We start from the raw sequence: 17322 nt of genomic DNA, 5'->3' as shown, positions 1-17322 counted from the left end.
GTAAAATCACACAAGAATTAATGGAACAGTCTCAACGTAGGCAGAACAGGGACTGTTCTTTGTTGCAATGCTTAGAAATATTAATGGCATAAAAAAAGCTAGACAAGGTTGACCTTTTCCTCCGACAGTTCTCATGCTTTTCAATCTCGTACCAAACAGAAATTTTACAAATGAAGCCGTGAAGAGAAAGCTTACCCTAAATTTAATAGTAGAGGAGAAAATAACTGGGGCAGGGTCCTTATCCCGTGTTCTAAGGGGCAGAAATTCAACTAGTACCACTTTATTAAATGCATGGAGTAAACTGCACCCGGAGTGAACGATTGCTTCAAAACACAGTAACGAATAGGGACTCTAATCCTGTATTCTTTGCTGTTTCACATAGTCATAGATGTATTTCTACCGTTCTTGCCCCCACATTGCGGGGAAAGTTCTAATCGGAACCGGAAGTGAAAGTGTCTAGACTCTTTTTGCCGCTTTAGACGCTTTTGAAAAAGCGCGTGAGGCTGTTCAGTGTAGTTAAACACGACATCTTGGTGACTGGCGGAAGAGACCTATTTTGCCTTTTGCGTAACTGACCATACTGTTCTCTTCTTTCCCTCCGCCCCTTCCTGTTTCAAAGTATTAATATAAAAACAACTGCTGTAAGAGGCATGGGAGCAAGAGTGCGGCTGCGCAGGTTAGGGTGTTGGTACATTCTTCACTGCGTGGTCCCTGGAAGTGGTATTTACAGGACTGGGGGCTTTTCTTGGGGAAGCGCGGGGCTGGTAGATTTGACTGATTGATGGTCTTTCTAATTTGCTTCTGATTGTCTCTAGCTTTTGGATTTTTTTTTTTGTGTGTTCAGCTAGGAGAAAGGGTTATCACTCCAACAGAGAAGGAGGAAAGTGGGCAACCCGAGCTCCAGGGCCCTGCCATCCCATGCAGTGGTGGGATACAAATAATTTAACAACTGGTTGGTTACAAGCACCATTTTAACAACCGGTTCTGCCGAAGTGGTGCGAACCTGCTGAATCCCACCACTGACATTAGGGTTATCACCTCGTGATCTGTCATACATAGGGAGAAAAGGTTAAGCCCCTGGTGCTCCTTTCAAGTTACCCTCTTGGCATAGGTTACTTTTCAGAAGAGATTGTTCTTCATGTGACTTTGGAAATGTTTGGGGGAAAGCAGAGAAGAAAGAAGACAGTGATCCAGTCTGCAGCAGTGATGAAAAAACTCAATGTGGGGGCTTATTAGGAAAGGAAGTGAAAATAGAATAGCAAATATTGCTAACGGCCTTGTACAGAGCCATGGTGCAGCCTCCGTTGGGAATCCTGTGTGGCGGTCTGGTTGCTGTATCTCAAAAATGATACTGCAGAGCTGGAAAAGGTGTAAAAGAGAGAAATCATCAAGGTCTCTGAGCACCTTTCTGAGGAGGGAAGGCAGAAGATTCTGGAGCATTCTAGTTTAGAAAAAAGGTTATGGAAGACATGTAGAGGTTTATCAAATTATGCATGAGGAGGAAATGGATAGAGAGAATTTTTTCTCCCTATTTTATAATACTAGACCCAATGAAGTTCATGGGCAATAGGTATAGGGCAGATAAAAGGAAACAGTTCTTTACTCAGTGAGTAATTACATTGCGGAATTCACTGCCATTGGAAGTAGCGATGGTTAAGAGCATAGATACCTGTAAAAGGGGATTGGGCAGATTCATGGAGGACAGGTGCATCAGTTGTAGTAGCCAAAAGGGAATCTATGTTCAGAGATGGTAAGCAAGATCGGGGAAGGCTTGGTCTTTGAGGTCTGTCCATTAGCCTTCCAGAACAGTGGATTGGCTGCTATATGAAAAAGGAGGCTGGACTATAAGGGCCACTGGTCTGATCCAGCAAGGCTCTCCTAATGTTCTTGAAAACTTCTGAGAGTGTTCTGGAAACATATCAGTTCCTTTATTCAAAATGTAGCAGTAAAATTGACAAACTTCATTCAGGACAACTTGATGATTATTTGCATCTAATGCTTTTCTAAAAGATAGAGGCTACAGGAGGAGTATTGGGAAAATTACTACATCTTGTAGAAAAATGGGAGGTTCCTCTATGGACAATACAAGTAACACAGCAGGGCTGCCCATGGACACTGCATGTGAGGCTTCAAAGAAAAAGATGGCTGATTATATTAACAGAAGGAAAACCTTAAAGGTTGGACTGATGCAGCCTGAAAATGTTCTAGCAAGGATGGAATGTTGAGAACAACTGAGTAGCAGTATAGGGACATTAGTCTCCCTAAGTGACTTAGAGATTGTTAAATCCCTAAGGCGGAGGTTGTTGTTGGAGAAGTAGAGGGCATTGTTAAAAGAATCAAAGTAAAACAAAATAAATCAAAGAACAAACTAGATCAACCCCAAAAGAATGTAGAACTTCAATATGCTGGGAGAAAGAGTATAAGCACATGAAATACATGAATGGATCAGGGAAAGGGGGAAATGGCTCATGGGCCTCAAAGTATTGGGGAGGTGTTGCATGATTGGCATAGCGTTGAAATGCCCAGGTTTCTTTTACAAGCAATACAAGTTTACCAAGGGGACATCTGGTTGCAATTATCATAATTGCCCAGTGTTTGCTTAGCTCCAAATTGTATGCCTCTTGCAGTTGAAATTTAACTGGGGTGCTGTGTGGTTTCCGGGCTGTATGGCCGTGTTTTAGCAGCATTCTCTCCTGACATTTCGCCTGCGTCTGTGGCTGGCATCTTCAGAGGATGGTAAATCTCTGAAGATGCCAGCCACAGATGCAGGCGAAACATCAGGAGAGAATGCTGCTAGAACACGGTCATACAGGTGGGAAACCACTCAGCACCTCAGTGATTCCGGCTGTGAAAGCCTTCGACAATACATTGAAATTTAACTTATTATAATTTTAGGGTTTGGTTTGGATTCCAGAGCTACAGTTCTCTTGATCTATTTAAGTATGGTCATATTAGTCTTTATAGAAAATAAGAAAAAATTTTCCCACCTTTGAGTTTGTATCTTTCTATACAGATTGTGTGCTTTTGATAGGCTAGTACTGTTTCATCAGAGACTACTGGGACTGTTGGCACTTCATACTGTGTGGTCTTGTGCCATTATGTGATTTTTGCTGTAGTACTTTCTTTATTTGATTTAATGTTTTCCATTTTGGCCCCAGTCGCCAACTTTTTCCTCATATTATCCTGGCATTTTAGTATGTTGCTCAGTGTTCCCCCTGGAGATGAAAGCATCATATCATTACTTGCCAGTGGAATAAGAGTAGGGAAGCAAACTGGAGGTCTTCCCAAGAACAGCAACGTAACACCACTTCAGAAGAAAACCAAAAAAAGGGACATGAAGAAAGACTTCATTCTCTCATCTGAAATATCAGAAAGCAGAGATCAGGTCAATTGTGACTTCAATAACCAGCAGAGGTTTGATAAAATATAAATCTTCTCAAGATAGTACCGTACTGATGCTGGCTCCAGAGGAAAATTGGGCACATGAGCCAGCATCAGTACGGTACTATCTTGAGAAGATTTATATTTAAACATAAAGCGGTGGTTGGAATTGGAGGTGGAACTTTCCCCCTTTCTCAATTCTTAAATAGGTTATGTTCGATAGGAATTAACTAAACATAAGCAATAATATGTCAGATGGTGTAGAGAGGACAGATTTTGTCCAGTTAAGAATTGCCAGTAATGTTTGGTCCCTCCTTCTCCTTGCTTTTATAAGTAGGATACTGTGAAAGTTGCTGTGCAGCTTGCATTCTTGGCAGTTCTTAAAATAATGGCATGATAACCAATCAAGATATAATAGACAGGATCTGGGGTAGTCTAGCTGTAATAGGGTGTTGCACAGTACTTGTAACACAAAAAGAACGCTTGCCAAAATAAAGTAGCACAAATTGCCCTGCTGCTATCAAGTAGTCTGTGTTTGACTTTGACAGCAAATGTATCATCCAGTTTTCTTTTTTATGTCTGTGCATCTATTCTTAAACTTGGTTGCATCTGCTTACAGAGGATTAGGTTTCTGTTGCGTGTTACATGAGCTTGCCTTACACAATTTTTTTCCCTCTTTGCTTCATCATGACTGGCTGTTCAGGCCTGGGAACCCCCGGTGCATTTTTGTGTGATGAGCTATACAGTGCCTTTTGCTACCTTGCTGATGGGACTGCTGCTGAGCAGAACCATGGCCTGGACCTCGACTGGGAAGACACATGCTGAATTGATCAACAACCTTTACAGTGAGTACAGGAAGCTGCCTGCATTTTGGGTGCATTGGCAAAGAACTGGCTGAAGTAACTGGATATATGGTTCATTGTATGCTTCTTTATTTAAAAAAATCAGAGTTATGCTGAATGAATTAGTCTAAGACATGCTAATTTATTCTTAACAATGTTGTCTCTGTGGTGGTGGAAAGTGCCATCAAGTTGCAGCCACCTGTCAGATTTGCTAGGCAAGAGATGAACAGAGGGGGTTTGCCATTGCCTGTTTCAGCAACACAACATTAGTATTCCTTGGAGGTCCTACATTCAAGTACCAGCCGGGGCCGATCCTTCCTAGCTTCCAAGCTCTGACCAGATGGAGCTAGCCTGGGCCATCCAGGACAGTGTGTTGCCTCTAATTTTTTTTCAAATGCACATGACTGTATAGCGGTCTGTGGAGATATGGAGTGCCAGTGAGGTATAGTTGTTAGAGTCTCAGACTAGGATCTGAGAGACCCAGGTTCAAATCCTCTGTGCCATGGAAGCTTGCTGAATGACCTGCGGCCAGTCACGCACACTTAGCATGGCCTGTCTCACAGAGTAGTTGTTGTAAGGATAAAATGGAGAGAACTATGTAAGCTGCTTTGGGTCCCCACTGGGAAGAAAGGTAGGGTATAAATAATTTTTAAGAATAAATATTTTAATTGGACATGGGCCACAAGACAAATAACGAGTCCCTGTCTTTCTGGTTACTTTGGATTTGTGATTATTAATTTCATGAGCAAGAAATGAGCTGACCAAGAAACCTGTTCTAAGCGTCTAGTACAGGGGGAAAAAAACCTGTCCACAAAGATGAAGTGGCTGAGCCCCACTACACCTGGAGTAGATAGCTATTTCTTCTACTAAGTTTCCTTTGAAATACAGTCATGCTGTATATTCTTGTGCTTTTCATACTAGTGATCTGAAATGGGAGTACGTACATGTCTCTGCTACTTGTATGACAGCAGCACCACTGTAAAAAGAAACCAGGTGGCTGGACTGGCGAAGCTCTTGTCTGTATCCTGCACATCCCACACGATCCTATAACTTATCTTAGGTTGGAAACTGAGAGATGCACCTCACCATTGGGGGGGACTGGCTGGCTTTCTGTGGGCTCTTTCAGCATGCAGCTTCTGATGTTTGAAGGCATGTGGATAGGACCAATTGCATGGGTCTTTCCACTGGGCTCAAACAAGCTAGTCAAACAAGCTAAATCTTGGTAAATTGACACTCTTCCTCCAGTCTTCCTACTGTGAATCTGACCCAAACTGACCTCTGAGGCAAAACCCAACCCCTCTTATTGGTACTTTACCATATGTTATGGCTTGTAAAGAACATCTTCCTTGAACTGGAGTAGTCAGTGTTAGTTTTACATGAGAAATACTTTGTGTCAGTTTTTTTAATGAGAGGTCCAGACATTGACCCAAATATATGCTTGTTGTAAGACTATCCTAATTACAATTTGTGTTCAGGCTTACATGAATTTATATATATCTACTTTGTTTTATTCATTTCTTGTTCCCTGTTCTGTAGAAAATGGTGTGATTAAGTCTCAGCGAGTCTATGATGTATTACTGGCCACAGACCGAGCACACTACACCAAGTATTTTCCATATATGGATTCTCCTCAATCCATTGGTAAGAAATGCCATAGACAATTACCAGTTAATAAAGAATGTGACACTTTACTGATGATCATAGAGACTTGAACATGACTTCCTTGGAATCTTCAGCAATTGCGAGTTCTGCTTTGGCTGCAGAAGTGGATCATGGAAAGTTTTTGTGGATAGATTATTCTGCTAACACTATAGGAGACACATCAGGACATCTTTGAATTGCCTCGGAAAATGGGAGAGGGGGTTAATTATGATAGCAACAATTCAAATCCATAGAAAATGCTCAAGTTACTATAAAGTCTTGACATGAAAATATTTCTTTCAGGATACCAGGCTACAATCAGTGCACCTCACATGGTAAGGCCCACTTTCAGATCTGTTAAAGCAGTGCTTGAGGACAAATGTGCACTAAGTGTTTAGTGGAGGGACCACAAAAGTACTGAAAGAAATGAAAGTGTTTTGTGCTCCATCTGATCATTTGCCCATCTCACTTTGCACTGTCTGCTCTGACTGACAGCAGTTGTCTTGGGACTCCAGCAGTGGCATCTTCCAGTCCTGTTCCGTTTCAGTAGAAATACAAACAATTGAATCTAGAACTTCTGCATGAAAACTGTGTGTCCTGCTACTGATGTATGGCCTTTCCCATTCTTTAGAAGCATGGTTCAATTATTATTTGTTGTTTGTGTGTATCATCAGGTCACAGCTGACTTATGGCAACCCCATAGGTTTTCAAGGGAAGACACATTCAGAGATGGTTTGCCATTTCCTGCCTCCACATGGGCTGAGGGAGTTCTGAGAGAACTGTAACTGAACCGAGGTCATCCAGCAGGCTTCATGCAGGAGTGGGAAATTGAACCTGGAACTCAAGAGTCTTCCACTCTATGCCTTACCCACCATTATTCTCATATGCCTCATGGATGCATTGTATCTCCCGTGAAATTGATATCCTAAGAACCTGTGCTGAAGGATTATTTTAGTTGTAGTGTCGGTTGGTGTCAAATTTATCAACCTGTGTGCACAAATGCTACAATCTGGTGGAATGGGAGTATAACCTAGGTGTAGGCATAATACAGTGCAAAAACAGTGCCCTTAATTGCAAGCCTTGTTCTCAACATTCTGCAGCTGCTTTCCTTTACCTTTCATGTGGATCAAAAAGCAATAACAGTCTGTTTCTTAAGACATTCAGGGAATGCCAGTCAGTGATATGGGTGGAGTGGGTGATCCTTAAACCTACCTGTGCTTGTGCCATTTATCTGCAAAGTCAAGCAAGATTGTCCAGGAACTATGTGTGACCTTCCTTCTTATTTGTCTGCCAAAATGAGAGATTTGGGAAATCCCGTTATATACTTTCTATATCTTTATTGCCAATTTGTTTTTACTATATTCTTTTATTGGCATTGGGCACGGGGACCATAAGGTACATTTCTATGTATTGGAAATTATGAAATATTGTTTATTTTTACAGCATGCTCATGCTCTAGAGTTACTGAAGGATCAGTTAGTGGAAGGAGCCTTGGCACTGGATGTGGGATCAGGAAGTGGATACCTCACGGCGTGCTTTGCTAGGATGGTAAGCAGAACGTTTTCTTGCGAATTTGTGGCGAAAACATAGACATCCAGTTTTTGTTAAAAACCTGAGGCTCTTCTCAGAACTGCTTGTGAGATATCTAAATATTTACAGCTATTAATGTCCAGCGGAGTATTCCCTTGAACCGAACTGATGTTTGGATAAATTAAATGAGGCTATTGAAGCAGGTTTTGCAGTTTTAAATAATGTGCACATGCTAGTCCTAGCAACTGCTGAAAATGTCTTTTCCGTACCTTGGACATTACCGAACAATCATGTAGGAACTTAGCCAGATTTCCTTTGCCACATTTTATATTAATGAAGAGTATGTCTAGGGATAACCAGAAATGTACTGAATAAAGTCATTGTTGCATATAAATGTCCAGCTTATAAAATAATCACAGTAAGAGAAATTATCAGTTCTTTAATTTGTAGCTACAATGTAGCTTGAAATGGTTCCTCTTACAGGTGGGTCCCACAGGGAAGGCAGTGGGAATTGAACACATTGAAGATTTGGTTCATGAATCCATCAGAAATGTCAGAGAGGATGATGCAACTTTGCTTAGCTCTGGACGTGTGAAACTTCTAGGTGAGCTCTTTGGATTGTAGTAGTGGTACAAATTCCTTTATTTGGGGCCATTTACCCTTATTCATTTGGTATAGGCTTCTTCAGCAGCGTGCTGTCCAGCAATAACACTGAGGTGCGTTTGGTTAGGATGTGAGAAGTAGATTGCCTTGTTGTTACTAATATCAACTCTTATGACAAACCAGACCTAGATCATTTATCTTGGAGAACTGTAAGTCTCCTCCTCATACACTGCCATTATCTAAGGGAACCCAGAACCGGGTATTATCTTTGTTGCAGGCTAGACTGATGACAAAGAACTAGGACTTCTGTATAGAAAAACCCTTACTCTGGAGCTCCATCTGCAGAGAGGCCTCAGGCCTCTTTCGTTTTAGAAGGTTGGTGGGTACTTTTTTTTTTAAGCAATTCTTTAGGTGAGTGTGTGAGATACTTTGTGTCCCCTTGGTGTCTAAGCAGATGGCATAGGTTATGGAGTTGGACAGACGTGTTCTTTTGTGTTTGACTCTGCTGCCAATATGTATTCTGCATGATGTGGTAACTCTGCATTTTCAAACTGATAACTTGTTAATGGCCTGTGCCATTCTGTGGAACCATATTTGGCAGGGCACACACTTTAAAATGCATGTAATTGCTCTTTGTTGAATATAAATTAAATAATTAGTTGTGCTACCTGAAAGTATGTGGAGAGGCAGATGGTACACAATAAGTTGTTTCAGTTTTTTGCTGATGCACTTTCTGGATATTCTGATGTAAATAGACTGGCTGGACAGTTGGATAACACTTTTACTTTGAAAATGCCACTGAAGCAGATAGCCTTAACATATACTTAGAAATATAGGAGGATGTGGAAATGTGTTTGAGATGTGGTGTGTTATATGTGGAAGCTAAATCAGGAACTGGGAAATCTAGTGGTCCCAGTTGGCAGAGACATGGAATAAAAATTGCTTAATTCTGTTGTGCAAGCCTAAGAGGCACTTGCAGTTCTCATATTACTACATCAGGTGTTTCTGTTCCAATTCACAAATTCAAAATTATTTTTTTATTTCTAACACAGAAGTGATTCTATATTTAATTAGGATCAAGTTCTAATGAAACCAGTGGGGAGTTATATGGAATTTCTAATCCTTGGTTATGCTCATACAAAATGGCTATTTTGCCCAGCCTCTTCAACCAACTTAAAATCAAAAGCAAATCCTGACAGTTTTTTAAAAAGTAACCGTGCATAGGATTGTGTCTTTGACGCCAAATATCTAGAAGTATATTTATGTGATAACTAGCTACTTATAATCTAAGATCCATCTATCTTTTCCCTCTGTACCACTTCCTTTGCTTTTCCAGTTTCATGCGGCCTAGATCAAAATATTGGAAAGCTACATATCCCTCAGCATGGCTTCCACATTGTGTTGGGACGTCCCAAATGCTCACATAATCTGCATACAGGTCTCTCCTACATATAGGCTTCAAGTGAAAGGAAAGGCAGAGGCAGAGGCAAATGGTTTAGAAACAGCTACCATCTGAACAAGAACCTTCACTACACATTCTCTCTCCACAGTTGGGGATGGCAGAAAGGGGTACCCTGAAGAAGCCCCTTATGATGCCATCCATGTTGGAGCAGCTGCACCCACAGTGCCAAACGAGGTAAGAAAGAAAGGGGAAAAAACAGCGTCCTTCAAGACACTAGCTAGAGTTTTTAAATAAGTTAATTACTATATCTTTTACTAAGTTTAGATGATTTCTGTGGAAAATGACATATTCTTTCTTCATGGGAGAGGATGGAACAGAGAAGCTTTGGGATTTCCATACAACAATAGTTTTGTGTCTAGAGTTTTGATTCTTTGTATCCTGCAAAAAGGATATGTCAGGGAAAAATCTATACAATCCCCTTTTATTAGGATCTATCTGCCAAACCGCAAAAATATTCAAAAATTCTGCTAAATGTTAGTAGTCTGTGCCTCTAGAACAGGGGTCTCCAACCTGCAGCTCTCCAGATGTTCATGGACTGCAATTCCCATCAGCCCCTACCACCATGGCCAATTGGCCATGGTGGCAGGGGCTGATGGGAATTGTAGTCCATGAACATCTGGAGAGCCGCAGGTTGCAGACCCCTGCTCTAGAAGATTTATTTAATTCATGCTAGAGGCCTGTTGAAACTGGACTATATTAGATTTTGATAAAATCATAATTAAAATATTATGAGATAAAACTAACTAGATTCCCCTGAGTCTATTTGGTTACTGGTGGCTTTACCAGAAAATTTTCCCACTGGGAGGTTTCCTCATTGCAGCCAGACTGACTGTAGCAAGAAATCTGAATAACCCTAAATAATACTGTACCATTCAGATATACTTACAGAAGATATAGCATTTAATGAATCTTAAGTAAAACAACTGTCTCGGAAAATGAAAACTGCTTTGGAAATCTGACCACTATTTGTGATTTGAAAACTGGGAAAACTTATTGACTCGCATATAAGTCAAGGGTGAGAAATGCAGCAGCTACTGGTAAATTTCAAAAATAAAAATAGATACCAATAAAATTACATTGAGGCATCAGTAGGTTAAATGCTTCTGTCAGGGGAGGAATGTTTATGTTAGTAGTACCAACATTTCAGAGTATCTTTAGGAGACCCTCCTGCTGACACCACCCAGGTTTGGTGAAGGTTGGCTCAGGGGGTCCAAAGTTATGGACCCCCAAAGGGGTGCCCATTCCCCATTGTTTCCAATGGGAGCTAATAATAGATGGGGCTACATTTTGAGGGTCCATAACTTTGGACCCTTTGAACCAAACATCACCAAACCTGGCTGGTATCAGCAAGAGATTATCTTTGGACCCCCTGAGCCAACCTTCACCAAACCTGGGTGGTGTCAGCAGGAGTCTATACTGATTATACCACCTAGGTTTAGTGAAGTGTCACCTGATGATACCCTGAAATTTTGGTGCTGCTAGCCTAAAAGCTGCGCCCCCTGGCGGCCGACAAAGTAAAAACCTTAAAATATTTTTTAAAATACACCTCACTCGCGTATAAGTCGAGGGGGGCTTTTTCAGCACAAAAAGTGTGCTGAAAAATCAATTTATATGCGAGTATATATGGTAGGTGACAAAGTGTCACTTCTTTTGTGACTATGACATACCATAATGAACAGAGTCCTTTTCAAATCTGTTTTCTGTGCAGAATAATTTTGCTGAGACAATGTTTAATTGATACTATTTGTTCTAACCTCTGAAACAGAATAGCCACTTCCAAAGTAGGATGTCAAAAACAGATTGAATTATATCTCTTATTGTCATAGGAATAAGTAATTGTTAGTGTCATCCCAGCTTGGGATATAAATAGATGAGGTTTGCATTTTCAGCAGATCAGCAACAAATAGTTTGTTCTGTGCTTGCTGTACTGAATTTTTCAGTTTCCATGTTATGTTCCATTCACCTAATTGATTCTGTTTCCCTTTTTCCAGCTGCTGAATCAGTTGAAACTTGGAGGACGACTAATTTTGCCTGTAGGGCCTGAGGGTGGAAACCAGGTTATGATGCAGTATGACAAAACTGAAGATGGAAATATTGTGGAGAAGCAACTTATGGGTGTAATCTATGTTCCTCTGACAGATAAGGAGAAACAATGGCCTCGGTAAAATATTAATGAGCTCTTCTCCTCTTTTGCAAGGCACAGCTGTAAAAAAGTTCACTTTTCCTATAGTTACATCTTAATAGTGAAAAGAAAATCCCTAACCACTACCCTTTGTACTAGGCAATGCAAAGAAATTGGGTGCAGTGCAGCTATTATAAGAGTTCATAAAAGTAGAAATAGGAAAGTGCCTTGGGAACCACAGAAAAGAAACTCGTAGCTTCAGTTTCTTATTCCATATAACGATGTCAGTATTTTTAAATCTTTGCTGCAGACACAAACCGTCTAAACTAATAATAAATAACAATCACACTGATCTTTCATGCTTTGTCCAATGAGCTCAGGACCACGTATGTGACTAGTCCCATTTTATCCCACTGCATAAGAACATAAGAACTATGGGTGTAATCTATGTTCCTCTGACAGATAAGGAGAAACAATGGCCTCGGTAAAATATTAATGAGCGGCCCACCAGGTGCCTTTGGGAGCTCACATGCAGGATGTGAAAGCAATGGCCTTCTGCTGCTTTGGGAGCTCACATGCAGGGAGCTCACATGCGGCTGTTGCTCCTGAGCACCTGGTCTGCTAAGGCATTTGCAATCTCAGATCAAGGAGGATCAAGATTGGTAGCCATCGACTTCTCCTCCATAAATCTTTTTAAAGCTATCCAGGCTAGTGGCCATCACCACCTCCTCGGGCAACATATTCCAATGTTTCCTTTTATTAGTCCTAATCCCCCCCTTCCCCAGCATTTTCAATGAATGCCCCCTGGTTCTAGTATTGTGAGAAAGAGAGAAAAATTTCTCTCTGTCAACATTTTCTACCCCATGCATAATTTTATAGACTTCAATCATATCCCCCCCAGACGTCTCCTCTCCAAACTAAAGAGACCCAAACACTGCAGCCTCTCCTCATAAGGAAGGTGCTCCAATCCTTCAATCATCCTCGTTGCCCTTCTCTGCACTTTTTCTATTTCTTCGATATCCTTTTTGAGATGTGGCAACCAGAACTGAACGTGGTGCAGTCGCACCACTGCTTTATATAAAGGCATGAGAATCTTTGCAGTTTTATAATCAATTCCTTTCCTAATTATCCCCAGCATAGAGTTTGCCTTTTTCACAGCTGCCATTCACTGAGTTGACATTCCCATGGAATTATCAACTAAGACGCCCAAATCCCTTTTCTTGTCTGTAACTGATAGCACTGACCCCTGTAGCGTGTATGTGAAGTTTGGATTCTTTGCCCCTATGTGCATCACTTTACATTTTGCTACATTGAAGTGCATTTGCCATTTCTTAGCCCACTCACCTAATTTATCAAGGTCCACTTGGAGCTCTTCGCAATCTTTTGTGGTTCTCACCACTCCCTACATCCTTTGTGGTTCTCACCACATCCCTACATCTCTCCATTGTGAGAACTTCCCATTTACACCCACCCTTTGCTTCCTGTTCCTCAGCCAGTTTTGAATCCATAGGAAGACTTCCCCTCTTATTCCTTCATTGTTGAGTTTTCTTAATAGTCTTTGGTGAGGAACGTTTGTCAAAAGCCTTTTGGAAATCCAAGTAGACAATGTCCACTGGTTCCCCCTTATCCACATCCCTGTTTACACCCTCAAAGAACTCTAGTAAGTTTGTAAGACAGGATTTGCCTCTGCAAAAGCCATGCTGACTCTTCCTCAACAGGTCTTGCTTTTCTACATGTTTTATAATTTTATCTTTAATGATAGATTCTACTAATTTACCAGGAACAGATGTCAAACTGACTGGCCTGTAATTTCCCAGCCCCCCCCCCCCCCCCGGTCCTTTCTTAAAGATTGGTGTGACATTGGCCATCTTCCAGTCTTCAGGGATGGAGGCTGATTTCAGGGAAAAGTTGCATATTAAAGTGAGAAGATCAGCAATTTCATGCTTGAGCTCTTTAAGAACTCTTGGGTGAATGCAATCTGGGCCAGGCGATTTGGTAGCATTTAGTTTATCAGTGGCTGCCAGAACTTCTTCCTTGTCTACCACTATCTTCACTAGTTCCTCGGATTCGCCTCCTGAGAAGCTTGATTCAGATGCAGGAATTTTCATCACCTCCTCTTGGGTGAAGACAGATGCAAAGAATTCATTCAACTCCTCTGCAATCTCCCAGTCATCTTTTAGCACACCCTTTGTTCCTTCATCATCTAACGGGCCTACAGCTTCCCTAGCTGGCTTCCTACTTTTGATGTACTTGCAACAACTCTGTGAAATAGGCCATGAATGCGGATCTGTTGTCCTGTGATCCTGTGCACAACTGCAAGTAAGCCCCACTGTACTGAATGGGATAAACCTGCATGAAATCAAACTGCATGTATTATAATGCACCCTGCACTGGGGCAGCTTAATTTCATTGACTATTTTTAGGCTGAACAAATCTGTATTTACCCTATGGCAGTGATGGCGAACCTTTTTGAGACCAAGTGCCCAAATTGCAACCCAAAACTCACTTATTTAGCGCAAAGTGCGAACATGGCAATTTAATCTAAATACTGATGTTTTCGTCTAGAAAAAACAGTTGGCTCCAAGGTATGCGTTACTCAGGAGTAAGCTTGGTGGTAGTCGGTGGCTTTGCTTTGAAGCAACAGTGCAATGCTTTGAATGGGTGAATCATGACCCTAGGAGGGTTTACTCAGAAGCAAGCCATTGCCAGCAACCAAGCTTACTCCCAGATAAAGGATAACGCTTTAGTTCTTCCCATGAAAATCAGTGTAGTTTAACACCGCTTAACAGGGTTACCTACACTGCTTCCCCAAAACTAGGTCTGAAGTATAATGCTAATAATCTCCCTGAAATAGTTACCCTATTATCACACTGGGGGCCTGGCGGGGAAAGGGGAAGGGGGGAGAGGGAAGTAAAACTTTCACTTTCTGAAACCCAATAACCCTACCACCACAAAACAGAAGTAAAAAGGCAGTCAAGGAAGGCAATCCTAAGCATGAATGCTATGCAAGGGGTGGGATAACTTCAGGAAAGCTAAATTGGTGGAGCAACCATCTGATCTGCAGTTTTTTCTTCACATGTCATCACAGCACTTGACTTCCCACAAAATGTAACAGGAACAGAAAAATAAAAGCATAGAGAATATTTTGAAATGAACCTCTCTGTCCCACATTTGCCTCTGTCAGAATGGCCCTAATTCTAACAAAGGGGTTGGGGAAGGGATGCTCCTCTCCCTTTCCTGCCTGTCAATTCTTTATCGGTGTGAAATGCCTTTTGTCTTTTGTCCTTTTGCTTTGATCCTGTGGGAACGGGATTGGCGTCGAGCCTAGGGACCTTGCAAGATCTCTCCTCCCCACCCTGGGTTCCCAGGCACTAAAAGCCCCATCACTCTCTCTCCCAGGGGAGGGGGGCCCTTAACAAACAGTTCACTCCAATCAGGGCAAGGGCCTAAATCCCACCACTGTGCCTGCCCTTCTCTTGGCAGACGCACTCCTCCCAATGGAAGCTCCTCACCTGGACTGCTGCTTTTTAATCCTACCCCCAAAGTTTTACGGGGCTTTTTAATCCTAACCCCAAAGTACTCCAAAAGTTACACACCAAGAAAAGCATGCCAGCCTCCAGTCTCCCAAGCTTTGTGGGAAAGGGGGAATACTTGTGGGCCATTAGATGGTACTTACAGCAAATCAGGTCAACTCAAGAGGAGCGCCTTGTGCATGGCCAGTGTGACTCCCAACGCATTTGCTGGCAGCCACCTCTGGCTGGGGGAGGGGGAGATGACGGCATGCGGGCCCACAGAGATGGCTCTGAGTGCCACCTTGGGCACCCGTGCCATAGGTTCGCCATCACGGCTCTATGGTATAAATAATGCTTGAAATCATTATTCTTGCAGCTTCAGCTGTAGTAAATTACTGTTTATATTTAGCCCTTGTTTAGAGGAAGACAGTAGGACCAAGTGTTGGGTATAGTACATCATTATTTAGAGGATAAGGAACTACATTACTACTTGAGAGTAATATATGGATAGAATAATTTCCGTTGTAGAATCTATGTAAAAGAACTATTGTAGAAGTATTCAAAAGAGGGTAGTAAACTAATCACTAAAACTCAACAACTTAGAAACACAGCTCAACAATGTCTTGAGTCCGAATAGCATATATTCAGGGAAGTTTAATAAGTATAGCAATACGGGCATAATCCTTTCCCACGTGGTGGATCCCCCGGCATGAAAATGCTGCACAAAAAGCTTGGTGTAGTTGGAACAGAGGATTTGATGGGTAGACCTTGTCCTGAACTCATGCTGTACTTTGTAGGTATTTGGAGGGCTTTGAGAAGTCACAGCTAATATGTGAAACAGCCCTTTTCCTCCCTGTGGGGTGACAGTGAAGCTGTGGCTCAGTGCTACAGCCTCTACGTGGCCTGCAGAAGATTCCCAGTTGAGCCCCCACCATCTCCAGTTTAAAGGATGTGGTAGTAGGTTATGTGCAAGACCCCCCACCACCACCACCACCACGACCAAACATTTTTTGCACCAGGTCATCTCAAAGTCACCAACACATTATAGAACATGCCCCAACACACAAATCTGAACACACCCAGGGCTCCCTAGTTTAAAAAACATTGAAAGTGATGCTATTTTTTGGAGGGGGGAATCCACCCTGAAACAGCATCACTTTTAATGTTGTTTAAACTAGAGAGCCCAGATTCTCCTTTTAAATCCACCTTAAAGGGAGACTCTGGGCTCCCTAGTTTAAACAACATTGAAAGTGATGCTATTTCAGGGTAGATTCCAAACAGCATCATTTTCAATGTTGGTTATTGTGGGTTTTCTGGGCTACGTGGCTGTGGTCTGGTAGATCTTGTTCCTAATGTTTCACCTGCATCTGTGGCTGGTATCTTCAGAGGTGTATCACAGAGAGAAGTCTGTTATACACTGTATCCAGACTTCTCTTATAACAGACTTTTCTCTGTGATACATCTCTGAAGATGCCAGCCACAGATGCAGGCGAAACGCTTCAGGAAAATTCCTCTTGACAGCAAGTGTGAACACCACATTTTGGAAATTGACATTCAGGTATGATATTAACAATCCATTGTCTCTCTTTCTCTAGGGATGAAATTTAAATGAGTTAAATCACTTGTAAAGGATCTCTTGGAAAGCCTGTCAACCGTGCTTGGATCAGGCATTCATATGCTGCATATACACACATATAAGGCTTTGGGTTTTTTTAATGAACCTTTTCTCTACGCCCTTGGTAATATCACAAATACAATTTTGGGTAATGAGACTGTCTGGAGACAGACTCCCCAGAATCTTTATTCCCAAGAACTGTTGCAGCTGTGACCAATCATTTAAGTAAATTTAAAAATAACTTTAATGTTGGTTCAGCTGTCTTTTTCTTTTTTTGTAGATTATGGTATATTTTAAATGTACCTTTAATGCTAGTTGGAAAATGTTCCTGTTTGAACATCTACTGCTGAAAGTGACATAGTGGATCAGTTAATAAAAAATTAAACCTGGCTCATTTTCTTTCTTTCATTTACTCATTGGATGGAAGTCTTACATTGTGTTAAATTGAAGCAGACCAAGTTCTCTCCAGTCTTAGCATTGTATTTCCACAGATGTCCACCTAGTTGCCACTGGATAATCAGAAGAACACAATGTTGTTAATTTTCCCAGGCTGTGTGGCATTGGTCTGGTAGATCTTGTTCCTAACATTTCGCCTGCATCTGTGGCTGGCATTT

General features: G+C 41.6%; 1 protein-coding gene across 6 annotated transcripts; it reads left to right on the top strand.

Annotated features, from left to right (window-relative positions):
* Positions 1–533: 533 nt before the first annotated feature.
* LOC125426145 (protein-L-isoaspartate(D-aspartate) O-methyltransferase-like) lies at positions 534–17097 on the top strand. Of its 6 annotated transcripts, none has more exons than XM_048484339.1 (10): positions 534–676; positions 4085–4226; positions 5760–5864; positions 6168–6199; positions 7308–7412; positions 7878–7998; positions 9548–9633; positions 11451–11620; positions 13639–13900; positions 16689–17097. In XM_048484339.1, exons 2-9 carry the CDS (start codon positions 4115–4117, stop codon positions 13880–13882), a joined length of 975 nt encoding a protein of 324 aa, XP_048340296.1. In that variant the 5' UTR covers positions 534–676; positions 4085–4114; the 3' UTR covers positions 13883–13900; positions 16689–17097. The 6 variants fall into 6 exon arrangements, 5 of the variants coding, with proteins under 5 accessions (XP_048340296.1, XP_048340295.1, XP_048340297.1 ...); XM_048484338.1 differs by having other exon boundaries at positions 627–720; XM_048484340.1 differs by lacking the exon at positions 534–676 and adding an exon at positions 744–764.
* The last annotated feature ends 225 nt before the right edge of the window (positions 17098–17322 follow it).

This window comes from Sphaerodactylus townsendi, linkage group LG02, assembly GCF_021028975.2.
Source record: "Sphaerodactylus townsendi isolate TG3544 linkage group LG02, MPM_Stown_v2.3, whole genome shotgun sequence".
Classification (NCBI taxonomy): domain Eukaryota; kingdom Metazoa; phylum Chordata; class Lepidosauria; order Squamata; family Sphaerodactylidae; genus Sphaerodactylus; species Sphaerodactylus townsendi.
The sequence above is the reverse complement of the archived record's forward strand: the minus strand, read 5'-3'. Positions and strand labels throughout refer to the sequence as shown.